The 17,077-nt window shown below is 37.6% G+C and overlaps 1 protein-coding gene across 3 annotated transcripts in view; it reads left to right on the top strand.

Annotated features, from left to right (window-relative positions):
* The window catches only part of cdh23 (cadherin-related 23), a 1,336,251-nt gene that overhangs the window by 1,299,490 nt on the left and 19,684 nt on the right, over positions 1 to 17,077 (top strand). For 2 of the 3 annotated variants that reach the window (XM_051923904.1, XM_051923901.1), the window contains exons 54-61: positions 5,205 to 5,399; positions 6,183 to 6,296; positions 6,402 to 6,531; positions 7,610 to 7,873; positions 14,926 to 15,081; positions 15,779 to 16,035; positions 16,131 to 16,228; positions 16,865 to 16,985. In XM_051923904.1, the coding sequence (XP_051779864.1) occupies positions 5,205 to 5,399; positions 6,183 to 6,296; positions 6,402 to 6,531; positions 7,610 to 7,873; positions 14,926 to 15,081; positions 15,779 to 16,035; positions 16,131 to 16,228; positions 16,865 to 16,985 (1,335 nt within the window). The remainder of the gene's footprint in view (positions 1 to 5,204; positions 5,400 to 6,182; positions 6,297 to 6,401; positions 6,532 to 7,609; positions 7,874 to 14,925; positions 15,082 to 15,778; positions 16,036 to 16,130; positions 16,229 to 16,864; positions 16,986 to 17,077) is intronic. The other variant, XM_051923902.1, reaches the window with a different exon arrangement.

Genomic DNA, 17,077 nt, shown 5'->3' on the forward strand with positions numbered 1-17,077 from the left:
ATTTTCTTTTTCTGGTTAGGACTCTTTCTGCTGCATTTTGCACTAATTTTATCCAATTGTCTGTCTTTGCTAGTTCAGTTAGGAGTGCATGACAGTAATCTAGTTGACTTAAACAAAAGCATCAATTAATGTCTCAACATCTTGCAGTGTTATATGCCTTAAATGGAAAATTGCAGTCTTATTAATCTGGTTAATATGTGATTTAAAGTTTAGGTCAGAGTCCATGATTACACCAAATTGTTTTCTTATGACATTTAATGCTGAGGAATCAAGTTTATTTCTAATACCCACATTATTTCAATTTTTACACGACTGAAATCTCATTTTTTTTCTTATTTAGCTTGAGGAAGTTACTACTCAGAAATACAAGTAAGAGATTGAATCATAGAGCCCAGAGCATCAGTGTCATCAGGTGCTAGCGATAAATAAGCTGCATGTCATCTTCATAGCTTTGGTAGTTTGGTTTGATATAATCTGGCCTAATGGGAGCAGGTAGGTTGAAAATAACAGCAGGTCCAGAATAATTTCTTGTGGTACAAGGTATACAATATCATGGATCCTTGAACTACAATAACTACAACTAACAACCGACAAAGAATTTTCTACCAGTTAGTTAAAACTGAAACAAATTTAAGACACTGTCAGAGAATCCTACCTACTGACTAAGGTAATTTATGAAGGAAATTGTGGTTTTTGGTGACTTATGCTGTGCTCAGGTCTAGTAGAGCAAGAACAGATATATGGCCTCTGTTCACATTAACCCACAAATTATTTTCTACTTTAACCAGTGCCATTTCTTTACTATGATTTGTTTTAAATCCTGACTGAAAGTTTTTAAGAATAGAATGTGTACCTAAATAGTCCTTGAAATACTGAAAAACTGTGTTTTCTAGAATTTTAGATAAGTCTCTAGACAATCTTGGAAGACCCTCTAATCTAATAATGAGTTACCTATGATGAGTAAACAATCAATAAGCACATCAGAGACTTCTTTAAAAAAGCCTGTTGGATCTGACTCAAGAACACAAGTGGAAAGTTTTAGTTGAAAATAATTGAATGGAGTTCAGGTAAGCCTATTTCAGTGTAGGAATATAATATATCCATCCATCCATTTTCCAACCCGCTGAATCCTAACACAGGATCACTGGGGTCTGCTGGAGCCAATCCCAGCCAACACAGGGCACAAGGCAGGAACCAATCCCAGGCAGGGTGCCAACCCACCGCAGGTCACACACAAACACACCCACACACCAAGCACACACTAGGGCCAATTTAGAATCGCCAGTCCACCTAACCTGCATGTCTTTGGACTGTGGGAGGAAACCGGAGCGCCCGGAGGAAACCCACGCAGACATGGGGAGAACATGCAAACTCCACGCAGGGAGGACCCGGGAATCGAACCCAGGTCCCCAGATCTCCCAACTGCGAGGCAGCAGCGCTACCCACTGCGCGGAATATAATATAATATAATATAATATAATATAATATAATATAATATAATATAATACACTACAATGGCTGTTTGTTTGTCTGTCCAGGATTTTAAATCACCTGTAGCTCGCAAACCGTTTTGAGCTATTGACCTGAAATCTGGTACACATATACTACATGACATCTACTATCCGCTTTCGGGGTGATGATTGATGTCCAAGGTTATTCCTCTTTTTATTTTTATTTTATTTTATTGTAGAATCAACTCTCGGCAACTTGCAGATGGGTGGTTCTGCAGCACATGTGTACTTGCACCGTTCTCAGCCCTACTACCTTCACCGTCACTTCCCCTACCTCTGCACATCTTAAATCATTCTTGAGGCAGATTGAAGACTTAAGTGCCATCTTAAGTGAAAGATTAAGGAAAACATACTAAGTAACTGCAACACAAACACTGACTTAATCAGTTTTAACGTGAAAAGATGCCGATGAAAGAAGAGAAGAAGCAGGCCGCTAAGGTGGAGAAAAGAAGAGCTGCTCATGAAGCAGCAAGCGCGTCAGCCTCTGAGCAAATGAATGCTAAACGTACAGAGAAAGAGCATGAAAACTATGAATGCTCAAATCAAGTGTATTCACTGCACGTTATCATGCAGTGCGCCATTACTGGTATAAATAATACACTACTGTGGCTGTCTGTTTGTCTGTCCAGGATTTTAAATCACCTGTAGCTCGCAAACCGTTTGACCTATTAACCTGAAATTTGGTACATGTATGCTACGTGACATCTACTATCCACTTTGGGGGTAATGGTTGACCACCAAGGTTATTCCTCTTTTTATTTTATTGTAGAATCAACTTTTAGCAGTGGCCAGCAGGGTGGGCGCCATTCTCACCCCTACTACCTTCACCGTCACTTCCCCTACCTCTTCATATCTTAAATCATTCTTGAGGCAGATTGAAGATTTAAGTGCCAGCTTAAGTGAAAAATTAAAGAAAACTTACTAAATTATTGCAACGCAAACACTAATTTAATCAGTTTTAATGCGAAAAGATGCCAACAAAAGAAGAGAAGAAGCAGGCTGCTAGGGTGGAGAAAAGAAGAGCTGCTCAGGAAGCAGCAAGTGCATCAACCTCTGAGCAAACTAATGCTAAACGTACAGAGAAAGAGGATGAAAACTATGAATGCTCAAGTCAAGTGTATTTACTGCACGATACCGTGCAGTGCCCCATTACTGGTATAATATAATATAATAAAAAGAACATACTGAGGTTCATCAAGATTTATTTTGGTGGGATACATTATAACACTTCTAATATTATTTATTTTGTGTTTAAAACTTGTGTTTAAGTTTAAGAGTAAGGGAAGAATGGAGTGGGAGGCTGACAGGTAGATCATCTGCAGTCATGTGAACATTGGACCGGTCAACAGAGGTTAAGAGAGAGCTGAGCCAAAAGACAAAATTCTCAATTTAACCAGTGGAGGTGGTTCTGACATCTGATTAGAATGCCTCCTGGATGCCTCCCTGGGGTTGATTTTCAGGCATGTCCAACTGGAAGGAGACCCCAGGGCAGACCCAGGACATGCTGGAAAGATAATATTTCTTTCCTGGCCTGGGAACACCTCTGTATTCCCCGGAGGAGTTGAAGGAGGTGGTGGGCATCTTGGCTTAGACTACTGCCACTGCAACCCAGTATAGATATACGAATGGTATTATGTACTGCATGCCCTAAACAGAAAGAAGATGTGCACTGGTAACATTCTGGGGAGGCTTGTTCTTTTAAACTTAGTACAACTCCAGCTTTCACCTCCAATTTTATCACCTTACCTATGAATATCATTACTGTAAGGCATACATTTTTCAAACTGATAAAAACAATTTCTTTATCTATAGCCATCCATTTCCCAAATCTAGTAAATCCCATTCAAGATTTACTGGGTCAGACTATCTAAGCAGGATTCAAGAAAGATGAGAACCAATCCCAGAGAGGTTTACCAGTCCATTGCAAGTTAGAATCACTTTATACATCCACATCCGGCCAGTTTACAGTTGCTGACCAACCGACAATGCATGTCTTTGAAACGGGAAAGGCAAACCGGAATACGTGGATAAAAACCTGAGCAAATACAGAATGTGCAGGCAATAATCTGAAAAGGATTCAGTCCCAGTCAGCTGGAGACAACAGCACTAACCACTGTTGTACCATTTGTTAGGAACGTACCTATCAAGACTAGAGCCAAGAGTTTTATGTGTTGTATTTCCACTGCCCAACAGTAACTGTAACCTTTACGCAAAATATGATGTGATGTGAAAAGAAGAGCAATGCACAAAGTGAAGCATGTTCAGAAGTTCACAGGGGACCCCCTCACATCTTATAGCTTCGGAATGATCACGACTTCACGGGGGAAATTATTGCTTCGATGCAGTGCCTGGCACAGTACATCTGGGAGGTGACTATGAAGAGTGATGCAGTGCGAAGTGCGGCAGTCCATCTTCACCGATAACTCTCCAAAGTCCAAAAGTGGCTTTTGTCTGGTCCCCAAACAACTTCTAGAAAATGAAAGCAGCTAAGCTGTTTATTCTTTTACTGACTGAACTGAAAACCATTGCCATTATTTGTGAGGAACCTTAAATAGCACAAAATGCTGCTCAGCGAGTAAAAGTGAAGCAAAGACAGGCCCATTTGTTGTAGAAAATACTCAGCAGAGCTTTCATTAAGCAAATAGAAGTGAGTGGAACCTGTTGTGAGTTGAACCATACACATTATTGTAGCATTTTGTGTTGAATGGTGTGTTGCTAGCACACTCCTTCACATACACAGTACCTAAGTGATCTATTAACCTAAACAAAACACCCTTGGAATGTGAGAGGTTAACCAGAGTACTTGAAGAAAGCCCATGCAGGCATGAGGAGAGCATGTAAACTTCATATAGACAACAGCTAGAGCAGAATTAGAACCCAGGGCTCTAGTGAAATAAGGCAGCAGCACTAACCCCTCCGCCATCTTTCATTAGATCCAATTTTAATGTAATACAAAAAATCATTGCTATTACTTCTGAAGAACATCATATACAAAAAACATTGCCATTATATGTGATGGACCTTAAATAACACAAAATGCTGCTCAGTATTTAAAACTGAAGTAAAGACAGGTTCATTTGATGCAGAAAATGCTTAGCAGAGCTCTCATCAAACAAGTAGAAGTGAGTGGTACCTGTTGTGAGTTGAACTATGATCATTGGTTTCACAAATAAGTGGAGACCACTCAGGCCATCAAACTCTAATGGACAGGTAAATTGTCCCAGTATCTTATCCATATACTTCTTAAAGTTATCAAGGTTTCAACAACAACGACAACAGCATTTATTTATATAGCACATTTTCATACAAACAATATAGCTCAAAGTGCTTTACATGATGAAGAAAGAAAAAAAAGACAAAATAAATAATTAAAATTAAAATCAACTACATGACTAAGTAGTTTGTCCCAGATCCCTTGTTTGAAGAATTACTTAATGACTTAGGTCTAAAATCCACTTCCATTTAATTTGAACAAGTATGCTTGAGTATATGATTCTTTATTCATTTGAAAGAATTCTGATCGATCAATTTTATTGATATATTTTACCATTTTAAAGGCCTAAACTAGATACTCACAGTCTATGACTAATAAAGTTTAATTCCCTTACTCTGGCAGAGTAAAATCTTAATGATTTCCATAATGGATTTTTAATTTGATTTTCTCCCATTTTCTGACATTCTCATGTTCTGCAGGAACAGCCTCCTGGTCTGGTTGTGTTTGAAGTTTATGCTACGGACCGTGATGAGGGCCTCAATGGAAAAGTTACATATTCGTTTCTGCAAACTACAGCCGGAAATAAGGACTGGGACAACTTCAAAATTAACATGGAGAGTGGGGTCATCACGACAGCAGTCAGACTGGACAGGGAAAAGCAGAGCATACACACTGTAAGACTGCCATTTCTCAGCATTCATTAGAAAACTTATTAAAAGGGTTACCAGAGATGCCTGGATATTTGTTACTAATACTGATTCTTGCCATAGGACCACTACAAGCAACTTGTGGTTTGCCCTAAACTGTGTGTTCCTGAGCTGGACTATCCAGTTATACATTCTTAAATCCATGGTTTGATTTAATAAGCAGTTTGCAGCTTAATTACCTGAATTCTCACAACACTACTGGCAGAGAATTCTAATAATTATCTCCTCTGGCTTCACATGTCCACATAGGATGCTAGCTCTCTTCTTAAGCCTTGGTGGCTTTTTATGACAACAGAAAATTTCCCATCAAGTAACTAAAGTTCTCTAAAGTGTAATGCAACATAGCAGACCAATACACTTTCTATTGTGATGCCAGAAGGTAATGTGATTCAGCTTTAAAGGCCCAGACTAGTGGGTCATGTCTTGAAAATTTCAATTGACTTTACTTCCTGAATTATAGAGTGTAGTGATCCTCATAATGGTCCATCTTGGCCATGCCAATTGCAGTGGCACACGTAGACATGCCCAAAGTCAACTGCTGCAGGAGCATACTATTCATCATGCCTTTCTAAACTTTTCTCATTGGTGACCCATGAATCATTATGTCAACAGGATTACTTGCCTTTAAAAATAATTTATGAACATTTTCCTTTGTCAGCTTTGTACAAAAACACAGGTAAACTTATTATTTAGCTATTGAATGATCCAAGAGGAGCCCTCCTCACTCTCCCATTTCTTTCTTCCTCATAGTTAATCATTGTGGCCAAGGACTTAGGTCAGCCAGTCGCTTATGAGACCACTCAGGTACTTCAGGTGGCACTGACAGACATTGATGACAATGAACCAGTATTCCTTAAACCCCCGGTGAGTTTCCCACAATGATGTTTATACTCATCTGAATTGACAAGCTAATACATAGCTGTTGGGTGATACCAGTGGTGGCTAAACATATGTTTTTTTTTTTAATAGCGGGACGGCGTGTCCTACCAAAAGCTGTCAGTTCTAGAGCATTCAAAACCTGGGACTGTGGTTGGAAATGTAACTGGTGCTGTGGATGCCGATGAGGGAGGCAATGCTATGGTTTACTATTTTATTGCAGGTAATTAAAATGAAGGATGTCTCTGTCTGAAATACGTCTCACTCCTCACCATTCTTTAACAAACTGTACAAACGCATTTTCAGTCTATCCAGCTTGTTAAGTTTATTAATAGTTACGTTGGCCCAGGGACATTGTTTTTAAATGTCACAATATACACAGATATCTTAATATGTATTCTTCTCGTTTGCCTCCAGCTACTATTATAGTTGCCTTTTCAGAAAAAAAAATAACCAACTTCTTTTATAAGATCTGCACCTTTCGTACTCATGTTGATTGCCATTTACAATATTGTTTTGATTTAAGTAGCTTTATTAAATAATTAGTTTACTTAAAATATAAGTATGCATTATTGCCTAGTTATGACATTCATTTGTTATAGTTATGACAATAGTTATGACAATCATAGATTGAAGTCACATTTGCAGCTTTCTAGTCATCCAGTACTTTCCAACTAAAGCGACTGGTGGAATAAGTTTACTCACAGTTCATAAATAATGTCTTTCATCACACATAATGCTTGAAGCACAACTAATTCGTCTATTTAAAATCCTTTGACACACTTCACACCTTTGATACACTTCTCATTTTTGCTTCTGCCTGAAGAAATACATTTCTTTCTTCTTCTGTAAAAATACTGATGGAATATTTATTTCAGTCATTTGTTGTTTCCTGCTCATGTTCAATTTTTCTTAGTATACCTGAGTTATCTGAGCATTTATTTCAAGTTGGTCCCTTTATACTTTAAGTGTATGTAAAATGGTATCATTGGTCTAAAACTATTTATACCTGAATTAGTAGAAAATTATGAATGCAATGTGACATTCAGGCCTCTACAACTTTATTTGTTGATTCATAAATGTTATGTTGGGAAAATGCTGGTCTTCACTGTAGTCCCAGCATTTACTTTACTATACTTCCCTGTTGAGGGAATTGCAGTCCAGAGATCCTTCATGATAACTTTATCTATCACCCTTTTAATTAATACAGTTTAATATGGTGAGTTTTCATTGTGTGCAATGTTTTTTTTTTAATTATATAAAGTTAATAATAAAATCAGAGCGTATTTTCTACTTTTTAGCAGCAGACCAGCGCAACAGCTTCCAGATGGACCGCAACGGGGTCCTAAGTGTGACCAAAGACTTAGACAGAGAAGCTACACCTTTCCAAACTATTATTGTCAAGGCTTCAAGTAATCGAAACTGGAGTGTCTCCCAAAGCCAGAGGTCATCTCGAAAGCGTGCTCTTGATCCTAGCACTGATCCCACTCTGCAAGAAGTGCGTATATATCTGGATGATATTAATGACCAGAGTCCTCAGTTTCTCAAGTCAGAGTATACTGCAGGTATGAACAGAGAAGGTTATGATTACTGGTTATGTGGAATTTAGTGGCATGCCCTATTTAGTTTGGCTAAAGAGCTAAAACAAAAAGTAGGTGCAAAGAAGTAATATCACTCAATATGTATCTGCTCATGTCTCCCTATTTTGTAGTTCCATTCATTTCTATGACTATACCTGGTTGTCCAGTTAAAGCTCAGGCAGCTGATCTTAAAGCAGAATACAGCAAGTTAAAATAATATGTCCTACACCAAGTCTCCCTACGGAAAGCTAGGGGTGTAGAAATATTTACACACACAGAAATACCTCAGTTAACCAAGTAGATGCATGCAGACTTTACTTTGTTATAAGAAACTAGGAATAAGGATATATATTTCTAATGGAAGGGTGTCTTGTTGATGTTTAATTTATTCCGTAGCTCTGCCAAAATGTCTGTCTATTTCATCAGCTATCTTCCAATAATTCTGCCACCTCCCTGATTTTCCACAGCTTCATCCATGTCACTCCACCTGTTTTCATCTGCCTTGTCCACTGCCTTTATATTCACATTGCTGGCCCTGAATTACACTGCTTACCTGTGGTCAGAGGAAATACTATTAGAACTACTTTTCCCTTTCAGTGTCTGGAGGCCACATTGCTTGAGTTACGTTATCAGGCACCCCTCAGTGTTCATAGTGTGCATTCAGTATTATTAGACTTTGAGGACCTGTGGCTCTTGATTTACCAAAATGGCACCTGTTCACTGACCATAGTACTAATGTAATGGAAAGGTACAGAGTGCATGCCCCTTGAGTTACATAAATGGTACCCATCGCTGTCTGCTGTGCAGGCCCTTTAACTTTCAAAACACGGTGCCCTCGGGTGAAAGTGCCCTATGTTGCCAGTTGATGTATTTGTCTTCTGCAAGTAAGCTCCAAAAATCTACATGTAGGTTCTTTATAGCCCTTGACTTCAGCATAATGTTGCTGTGCCGGGCCAGAATTCATTTTCAATTGCTATTGACTCCAGATTTAAAACTTGGCTCAATTTATCTATCTATCTATCTATCTATCTATTTAGGAGGCACTGTTGTCTACAGGAATTTCAGGGCCAAATCGAAAACAAATGAATGCTGTAATGGGTTCAAGCATTGTGAAACATTGAAACAACAGTTGAATTTGGCTGCAATGTTTTCTATTTGTTCTGTATATCACGCACACATATACTCAGATTTTGAGTATATATGTATTTTCAAAATTCTGCAGTTAATTATGTCATAATTCACAGGATAGGATCAGTAATTTTATTTTAAAAATATTATAAACTGATCAAAATGTATACTTTTCTGTTTACCTTGTAGTTTAAGGTTGAGCTTGTTTAACATGTTTGTTAAGTCAGTTAGAAGTAGTAAATTTAAGTGCCATTGGTTGTCTTCAGGCTGCGTGTATTCAGAATTAGAAAAAATCAGAAACTTTTTTATTCCAGACACTTTTTCTCTGAATTTCTGTAGAAATTTACCTCTGCTTATCAACCTAGTATAATGATAGTGCACAGTTAAAGGTCTTAATGTTCTGCATCGCTGTCATTGTAGAACTCGTGGAATGCTTGGAATAAGCATAACGTCTTCTTTACAACATCCATAACCTCCTTAATGTTTAATGTTTTTCCACACATAGCTTGCTGGTGGAGCCTGAAATGATATTTGAGGAAATCAGGGAATCTTTAACTATCTTTGTATGGTGCAATGAATGTGTTTATTTCATTCTGTCATTGCTAGTTGTTATCAAAACCAACCTAGAGGGTGGTAGCTGCATTTTATCCACCAGTTCCATGAACACTCAGAAAACACGTCTGTTCTCGATTGGTCTTTCAGATCTGCATATTTTCCCTCCCTTCCTCTTGTGATCGTATTTCTATATAACTCTATGTCCTGAATAGCAGACATAATTTCCAAAATATTTTTGAAACAACCAAACAATGAGTCAGCTGCCTTTAGAAATACCTCATTTATGATTTCTCTACCACTGAAACATTAATTTCACATTATAAGCAGATGACATACTTGATAAGGTGCTAGAGTTGCAGCCTTTGATTTTGTGGTAGATCTCAGAAAAAACTGCCTGCTGATTTGACATGTCAGATTTCAGTTCACAGCCTTTCGTTTATGAAGCTCACTTCTAGTTGGCTAATTTTTCGCTTTCTTTTTATGCATAGAATGGTAGAAATGCTCAGCATTGCATCTTTTTGGCATAGAAATGGGTGCCTCTTATATCAGACGTGCATTCGCCATTAATCACAGTAAAAACAAATTCCTCCTACCATTCTTTATGAAAGTGATCTATCTTCTAATGTAGCTCTGTAGCTGCACTTATTTTGGTTGTCTGCAAAAATCGTTAAAAATTTAACAGCATACAAAACATTTGACAGTTCCTGTGTGAATACTTTGAAAGCATTGACTGTCACATTGCTCTTATAATATACCATGGTTAAAAGATACTAACGTATCGTAACATCAGGAAATTGTCCAAAAAATGAAAGTCTTCAAAATGTAACTTGTTTAGTTTAATAAAATGTGTCATATCTGTAAAAGAAATATTCAGAGTACTTCAGAACCTTAGGAAATCTGTCGCTGTCTTTACAAACTTCAGTTAATCCATTTGTTTAACCAATGCCATTGCCAATTTGGATACTGTATACCAGCAGCTACTTTGACAATTGATTGGTAGCCCACAATTAACTAGTTGAGAACCCCTGATATACCGGTCAAATTCACCAAGTAAAGAACAAACATCCTTCGGATGTGGCAGGAAACCTGAAATATTTGGAGAAAAACCCACATTGACCTGAGCAGAATGGCGCATTCCACAAAGACAGACAAGCAGATTTGCCCACCTAAGGTGTAAGATAGCATGAAACATAAGAAAACAGAAAAAGACACATCGCTAGGTTGAATAGATACGGTATTAAAAGAGAAACAAAACAAAGAATAGCACATGATTTTTGAATCCCTCCTTTTTCTTAACATACAAAAGAGCTAACTATAGCTGTAAGATGAACCCGCAAGGGTCTGTACCACTTACCCTGTACTTGTTTAACTTATCCTGGTAAGTTTAAAAAAAATACCATGACACTAAAAACATCGAATCAAATGGTAAGCAATGAAGAAATAAAAGAAATGCAAAGGAAAATGCACAGAACATATAAAATAGTTTGCCAAGAAAACATGAGATAACAAATATGGCATCAGTTATCTCATGTAGATGAGATGTGAAAAGTGTCTGCTCTAACATTACACACAAGTAGTTACAAGGTAGACAACTTTAAAAATGTATTATATGTTCAATACATTTTTTTCTGGGACCCTCCTTTTTTGTTTTGGGGGTTTTTAATATCAAGGATTGTTTCTAAATACACATTTTATTCATTTGGAACCTCTGAAATGTAGTATATTTTGTTATTGATATGTTTTTTACATTACTGATAGTCCATCTTTTTTTATGGTCACTAACATTTTTGTGGTCTCATCATCAGGATGCAACTGTCTGTTGTTAGGTGGTGTGGTCCCAGAAGTTGCATTGTGTGATATCATCAGCTTGATGGTTTATAAACCAGCTCAGCATCTGAGTTTGTAGATAACAAATTTAAGTACATTTGTGTTTCTGTGCGATTTATGGTTTCAGAATTCATCACAATCTATTTATGACTGTGAGTTTGTTTAGTATTTTGGTTTTGGTGTATAATTTTTGGGTTTCCCGGTATTAACTTTCACTTTGTTTTAAATTAGGATCCATTTTCTGATCCTTTTTTACCAGTTCTGTTTTTAGCAGGAAAATTTGGGTATAAAAAAGCAAGCAAGCCTGCCTATGCTGTGACCCATCTGAACTGCTAGCGTTTTTAACTCATCTTTAAAAGAATTTTTTTTCTGCTGCCTTTTTCTCTCTGATAGAATGCTAGCTGGGTGCATAGCTGATCCAGCACCACAACATGCACAGATACAGCCACCACAGTGATGTTGCAATGCCACAGTCAATTTGTGGAAAGACAATGCAGCAGAATTATACCAGTGAGCAGAATGACGCAAGTCACCTAAAAAAAATGCAAACTCTAAAACACACAAAAGGCAAATCTTACTGGCTATGAAGCCTAACATTATGCAATATACTGTATGCAAATATCCTATAAAAAGTGATCTTGCAAACATTCTAGATCTCTTTTATGATCAATTTGTTATCGACTCAAGCTATTTAGGTCAATTGAAAAAGTAAAAACCTATAAACTCCAGATGATGACCAACCGAGCAGCCAAGTCCAATTAAATAAAATGCGTAAATGAAAAGGAGGAAAATAACTAGGTAAGGAAAGCATCATGAAAACTGCCAAATGAACCTAAGTGTGAGGAAACCTGGGTAGACCAACTCGCAATGGGTTTTAAGGATGCTCCATTAATCCGAGAGCTAAACAGTTCCTAAAGAGTTATAGTAGATTATGAAAGAAAGATCGGAAATTGTCAAAACAAAGAAGCTCATGGAGATCTCCAACAAGAGGCAAAGAGTAACTTAGCCGCCTCAGTGCTAAGACAGAGCAGTTCATACTGGTGAGAGGAGGAGGAGGAGGAGTTTAGAAGCATGCTCTGATGCAGCATATTGCTGCACTCACCACATGACAAACCAACTCAGGATCCCAGATTAGGACCTGACTGCAGCCATGCGACAGGTGACACCTCAGCACCACAATAGTTCAGATGGAGTGGAACAGTGTGAGGTTTTTTTACGGTGGCTGGAGTGCCAATTCTGCCACCAACCCCCAGGTTTTTTCCTGCAGGTTGGAGGGCCTACATGCAGGGCTTGATGCATATTAACATCATACCCAGTGCATTTGGTGGAAGGGGCCAGGTTATCAGATAGATAGATAGATAGATAGATAGATAGATAGATAGATAGATAGATAGATAGATAGATAGATAGATAGATAGATAGATAGATAGATAGATAGATAGATAGATAGATAGATAGATAGATAGATAGATAGATAGATAGATAGATAGATAGATAGATAGATAGATAGATAGATAGATATATCTAACAAATAAACAAACTATTTGTCCCCATAGGAAAATTTTGCTTTTAAAGAAACTCTTTAAATAAATGATAGATGAACATTTTAAAACCAAGGCAACACAAATGACAAAGTGGATCAGGAGAAAGACCCCTATAGTCTATGAATTATTTTGAGTTGGATAAATTGGTAGTTAGGATACTTACAACAAAATCTGACATTCTTAAAAATATTTTGCCAACAGATAAGAGAAACCAGTGAAGCAAGATCAGAAAATTGTTGTGAGATTAAAGGCTGAGCTGTGTTGGTAGATTTTTAGAGTAAAGAATAGATGGTGGAGACTGGCTTCTTTAAGGAAGAAAAGGAGCAAACCATAGAAAAATGTGAGTGCAAAGCAATAAGAGTGGGAAAAAGAGATGTGATTTGCCCTGAACACTGATCAGAGTTGCAACTCAAACTGAAAACATTCTCTTTCTAGTGTTGCATGTCTTGAGGGCATGTTATTTTTTAATGCGCAAATAAATGCACACAGATATAAGACTCATAAGCTTCACTAATGTTCATATTAGGGATACACCCAATTTTTCAGCCAAACATATCAAAAATACGACATTTGGCATTTAGCCAAATGAGTAAAAGTGCTGAATTGTTTTTTTGAAAATGTAATGCTTTTTCTGTTGCTACACTGCACTGGTTATGGAAGGCACTTTAGAATAGCGCTTCCTGTTCTATAAGGAATGAGTGATATGTCACATGGCCTGGAATTTTGGAAAGTGGGCATTGTCCTTGTTTGTTTACAGTAAGGATGGAGTAGTAGTGGCATACTGTGAGAAGTCATACAAAGGAAAGGAGAAGGGATCATGCCAAGACAACTGAAATTGGTACACAAAACATGCTATTGGAATATTAGAAGGATTTAGACAAGAACTGGCCATTCAGCCCAACAAAGCTTGCCAGTCCTATCCACTTAATTTTCCAAAATAACATCAAGTCAAGTTTTAAAAGTCCCTAAAGTCCTGCTGTCTTCTGCACCACCTGGTAATCTTATTCTATGTGTCTGTGGTTCTCTGTGTGAAGAAACACTTCCTAATGCTTGTATAAAATTTACCCATAACAAGTTTCCAACTGTGTCCCCGCGTTCTTGATTAACTCATTTTAAAGTAACAATCTCAATCCCCTTTCATTAAGATGAGTTTAATAAACAATATGGATCTATAATTTGTAGTACCTCATCTTAGTATCATCTATCTATCTATCTATCTATCTATCTATCTATCTATCTATCTATCTATCTATCTATCTATCTATCTATCTAGTTTTCTTTAAATATGTTCTTATTGAATAGACTTAGTTTAATAACAAAATGATTGTTTACATCTTGCAGTTTCAATGAAAAACATGAATCAAAAAATGAAATTAGTTTAAATTAAGCCTTATGAAATGGCGCAAAAACAAATACACACAAAATAAGTGGAAAAATATATTCTGCATTCAGTATTCCACTCACTGTTGTCTGAAATTCCGCTTCAGCCAAATCATTTCATTTCAGTTCATCACCGGTTCACCAGTTTGACAGAATGCTAACATGAGTTGTAGTCTTGCTGTCCATCAGTACTTGACCCACCTTTTTCAGTTCCAGATTAGGGTATCTTCTGTGTGAACTTTACATTTTGTTGTCACTTCCTTTGGGAAACCTGTTATATTCACAGGTGTGTACACACTGGACTGTTGTCCCACACATGGCTGAAACATTTTGTTGCTGGGATAGTTTTCTGGCATTCCACAGTCCTGAGCAGGATTTAGGAAACAAATTGCTGGATGTTCAGTTTGAAAAGGTGAGCCACTGAGGCTTGCTTTGAAAAGATCCCTGTGAGGGCAGAATGGGTGGAAGTTTTCCAAGCTTCTGGTTAATTTCAAAATTTCTTGAAAGACCAGATCATGAAGCTAAATTGAATCCTATTATGAGTTAGATGGGAGGTTGATTTTTGAATTTAAAAAGAATGTTTTGTTTGTTCACGTCTTACAGGTGTGGCTGCTGATGCCAAGGTTGGTTCAGATCTGATCCGTGTGACTGCAGTCGATGCTGATGTTGGCAACAACAGCATTGTTTTCTATAACATTCGGTCCATTCAATTCAAGCTGCAAAACGACTCGAAGAACGTAACAAATGTCTTCACCATTGGTAAGGTTTTTGTTTACAGATTTGATGCCCTAATCCAAGTGTTTTGCTTTGTTTTTATTCACTTTCATTCATAAGAATACTAATCAATGGGATAAATGATTTACGTTGATTTTATACGTTGAAATTCAGTTCTTTGATTTAAACTGTAGAAGAGGTTAGTTCACCATGACAGGATGGAATGAATGATAACAGAAAAAGGAAAAGGTAGAAGGTGGTAAAAGAGAGGAGACAAGTGGCTGACATGAAAGCCTTCTAACTTCAAGCTCATGATCCCTGACAGAAACAACTTACCTCTGAGTCACTTGGTAAAATGATATCTTAACTCTGAGGTGGGTGCTCACCCTCCTAGTTCTGTGGAAAAGATGACTTATGTTGGAAAGAAATGCTGAGTAGATGTCTCTTGCAAGTGGAGCTTAGTTCCATTTTTTATGACTGCCCATATAGTCTGATTTTTATGAGAAAGAAAAAATTGACAGCCTTTGATGGACTGGTGACTAGCTTCCCTGCAACCTTACTCAGGATAAAATGGGAATAGATAACAGAATTAAATGGAAGAAAAATTGCATACTGTATATTTTCATCGATTTTGACCCTGAGCTAACTAAATCAAAAAAAGTATAGATTTTTAATGTTTTCTCCTTACAGTTCCTGTATTACAATACTCCCCGGGTTTCTTTTTATTATTTTCCTGTGCTAGGTAAAACAGATGGCGTTCTTCGCACCAATGACTTGTTTATGGCCTACAGCCCTGGGTATTTTGTGGTAGATATTGTGGCTACTGATCTGGCAAACCACAGCGACACTGTCAGCGTTGGTATCTACATTCTGCGTGATGACCAGCGTGTAAAGATAGTGATCAATGAGATCCCAGAACGTGTTCGCCAGTTTGAAGAAGAGTTCATCAATCTATTGTCCAACATCACAGGAGCCATTGTAAACACGGATGACTTGCAGGTCAGTTATTCAGATACAAGGTTAAAGCCCCTGGGTTTTAGCAAATATTGCATGTGTTAGAGATCTCTTAATGAATACTGGATATTTTTTAACAGTTTCATGTGGATAAGAAAGGCAATGTGAACTATGCACAGACTGATGTTCTTATTCATGTCGTCAACAAGCAAACTAACCGCATCTTGGATGTTGAACGGTACGTTGGATGTTGTGCATCGTGTCTGGCCTAATGTGTATTGTGTAGAGTAGATGCAGGTCATTTTCCACTTTTTCTTTTTAGATGTTGAGGAGTTTGAGCAAGTGGTGTGCACATCAGCTTAAATACTCATGTCAGAGAAGAGATCTAGCAACACATTTTGTTTTGGTGCTTCATGAGAGGATAACCTAGGAATCTTTTTATGGGTGAACAGCTCTTTCCTCACCATCCACAAAGCTGACTAGCTCAAAGTTTGGTATTTATAGCAAATCCAAATCATGTTCACTTGGTGAAATATGGAACCCCATTATTTTGCCAAGAGTAATGGACATTATTGGCCACACATCTAAAAATTTGTTTTCAACCTGGAGATGGTGGTCACCCTTCCTGACTGCCTTATAGGGTTTTCACACCACCATTGTCTTTTGGAAATATTTTAGCTGGATTACTGGAATTCTTGATGTCATTTTTGTAAGATGAGTGTGCTGTACAATGTGAAGCAGTTGCTACACTTTCAGCAGTTAAGAACAGCTCTTTGTTTAATAGTTACCATTACATTGAAAGTATTAAAGCAAATGTTGAAGGACAATATACTGAGTTCTTCTGTGTTAGTGAGGACTGCCTTTCTATCTACAGGGTGATTCAGATGATCGATGAAAATAAGGAACAACTGCGCAATCTCTTTCGGAACTACAATGTGCTCGATGTGCAGCCAGCTGTGACAGGGAGAGTGCCTGATGATTTTACAACACTACAGGTAATGTCTGCACTGAAGCAGTGCACTTAAACAGAGTTACAAACAGCCTAAATGTAATACCTTGACTAGTAAACAATTAAATGACTTATAAC

The sequence above is a fragment of the Erpetoichthys calabaricus genome, chromosome 2 (genome assembly GCF_900747795.2).
Source record: "Erpetoichthys calabaricus chromosome 2, fErpCal1.3, whole genome shotgun sequence".
In the NCBI taxonomy this organism is placed as follows: domain Eukaryota; kingdom Metazoa; phylum Chordata; class Cladistia; order Polypteriformes; family Polypteridae; genus Erpetoichthys; species Erpetoichthys calabaricus.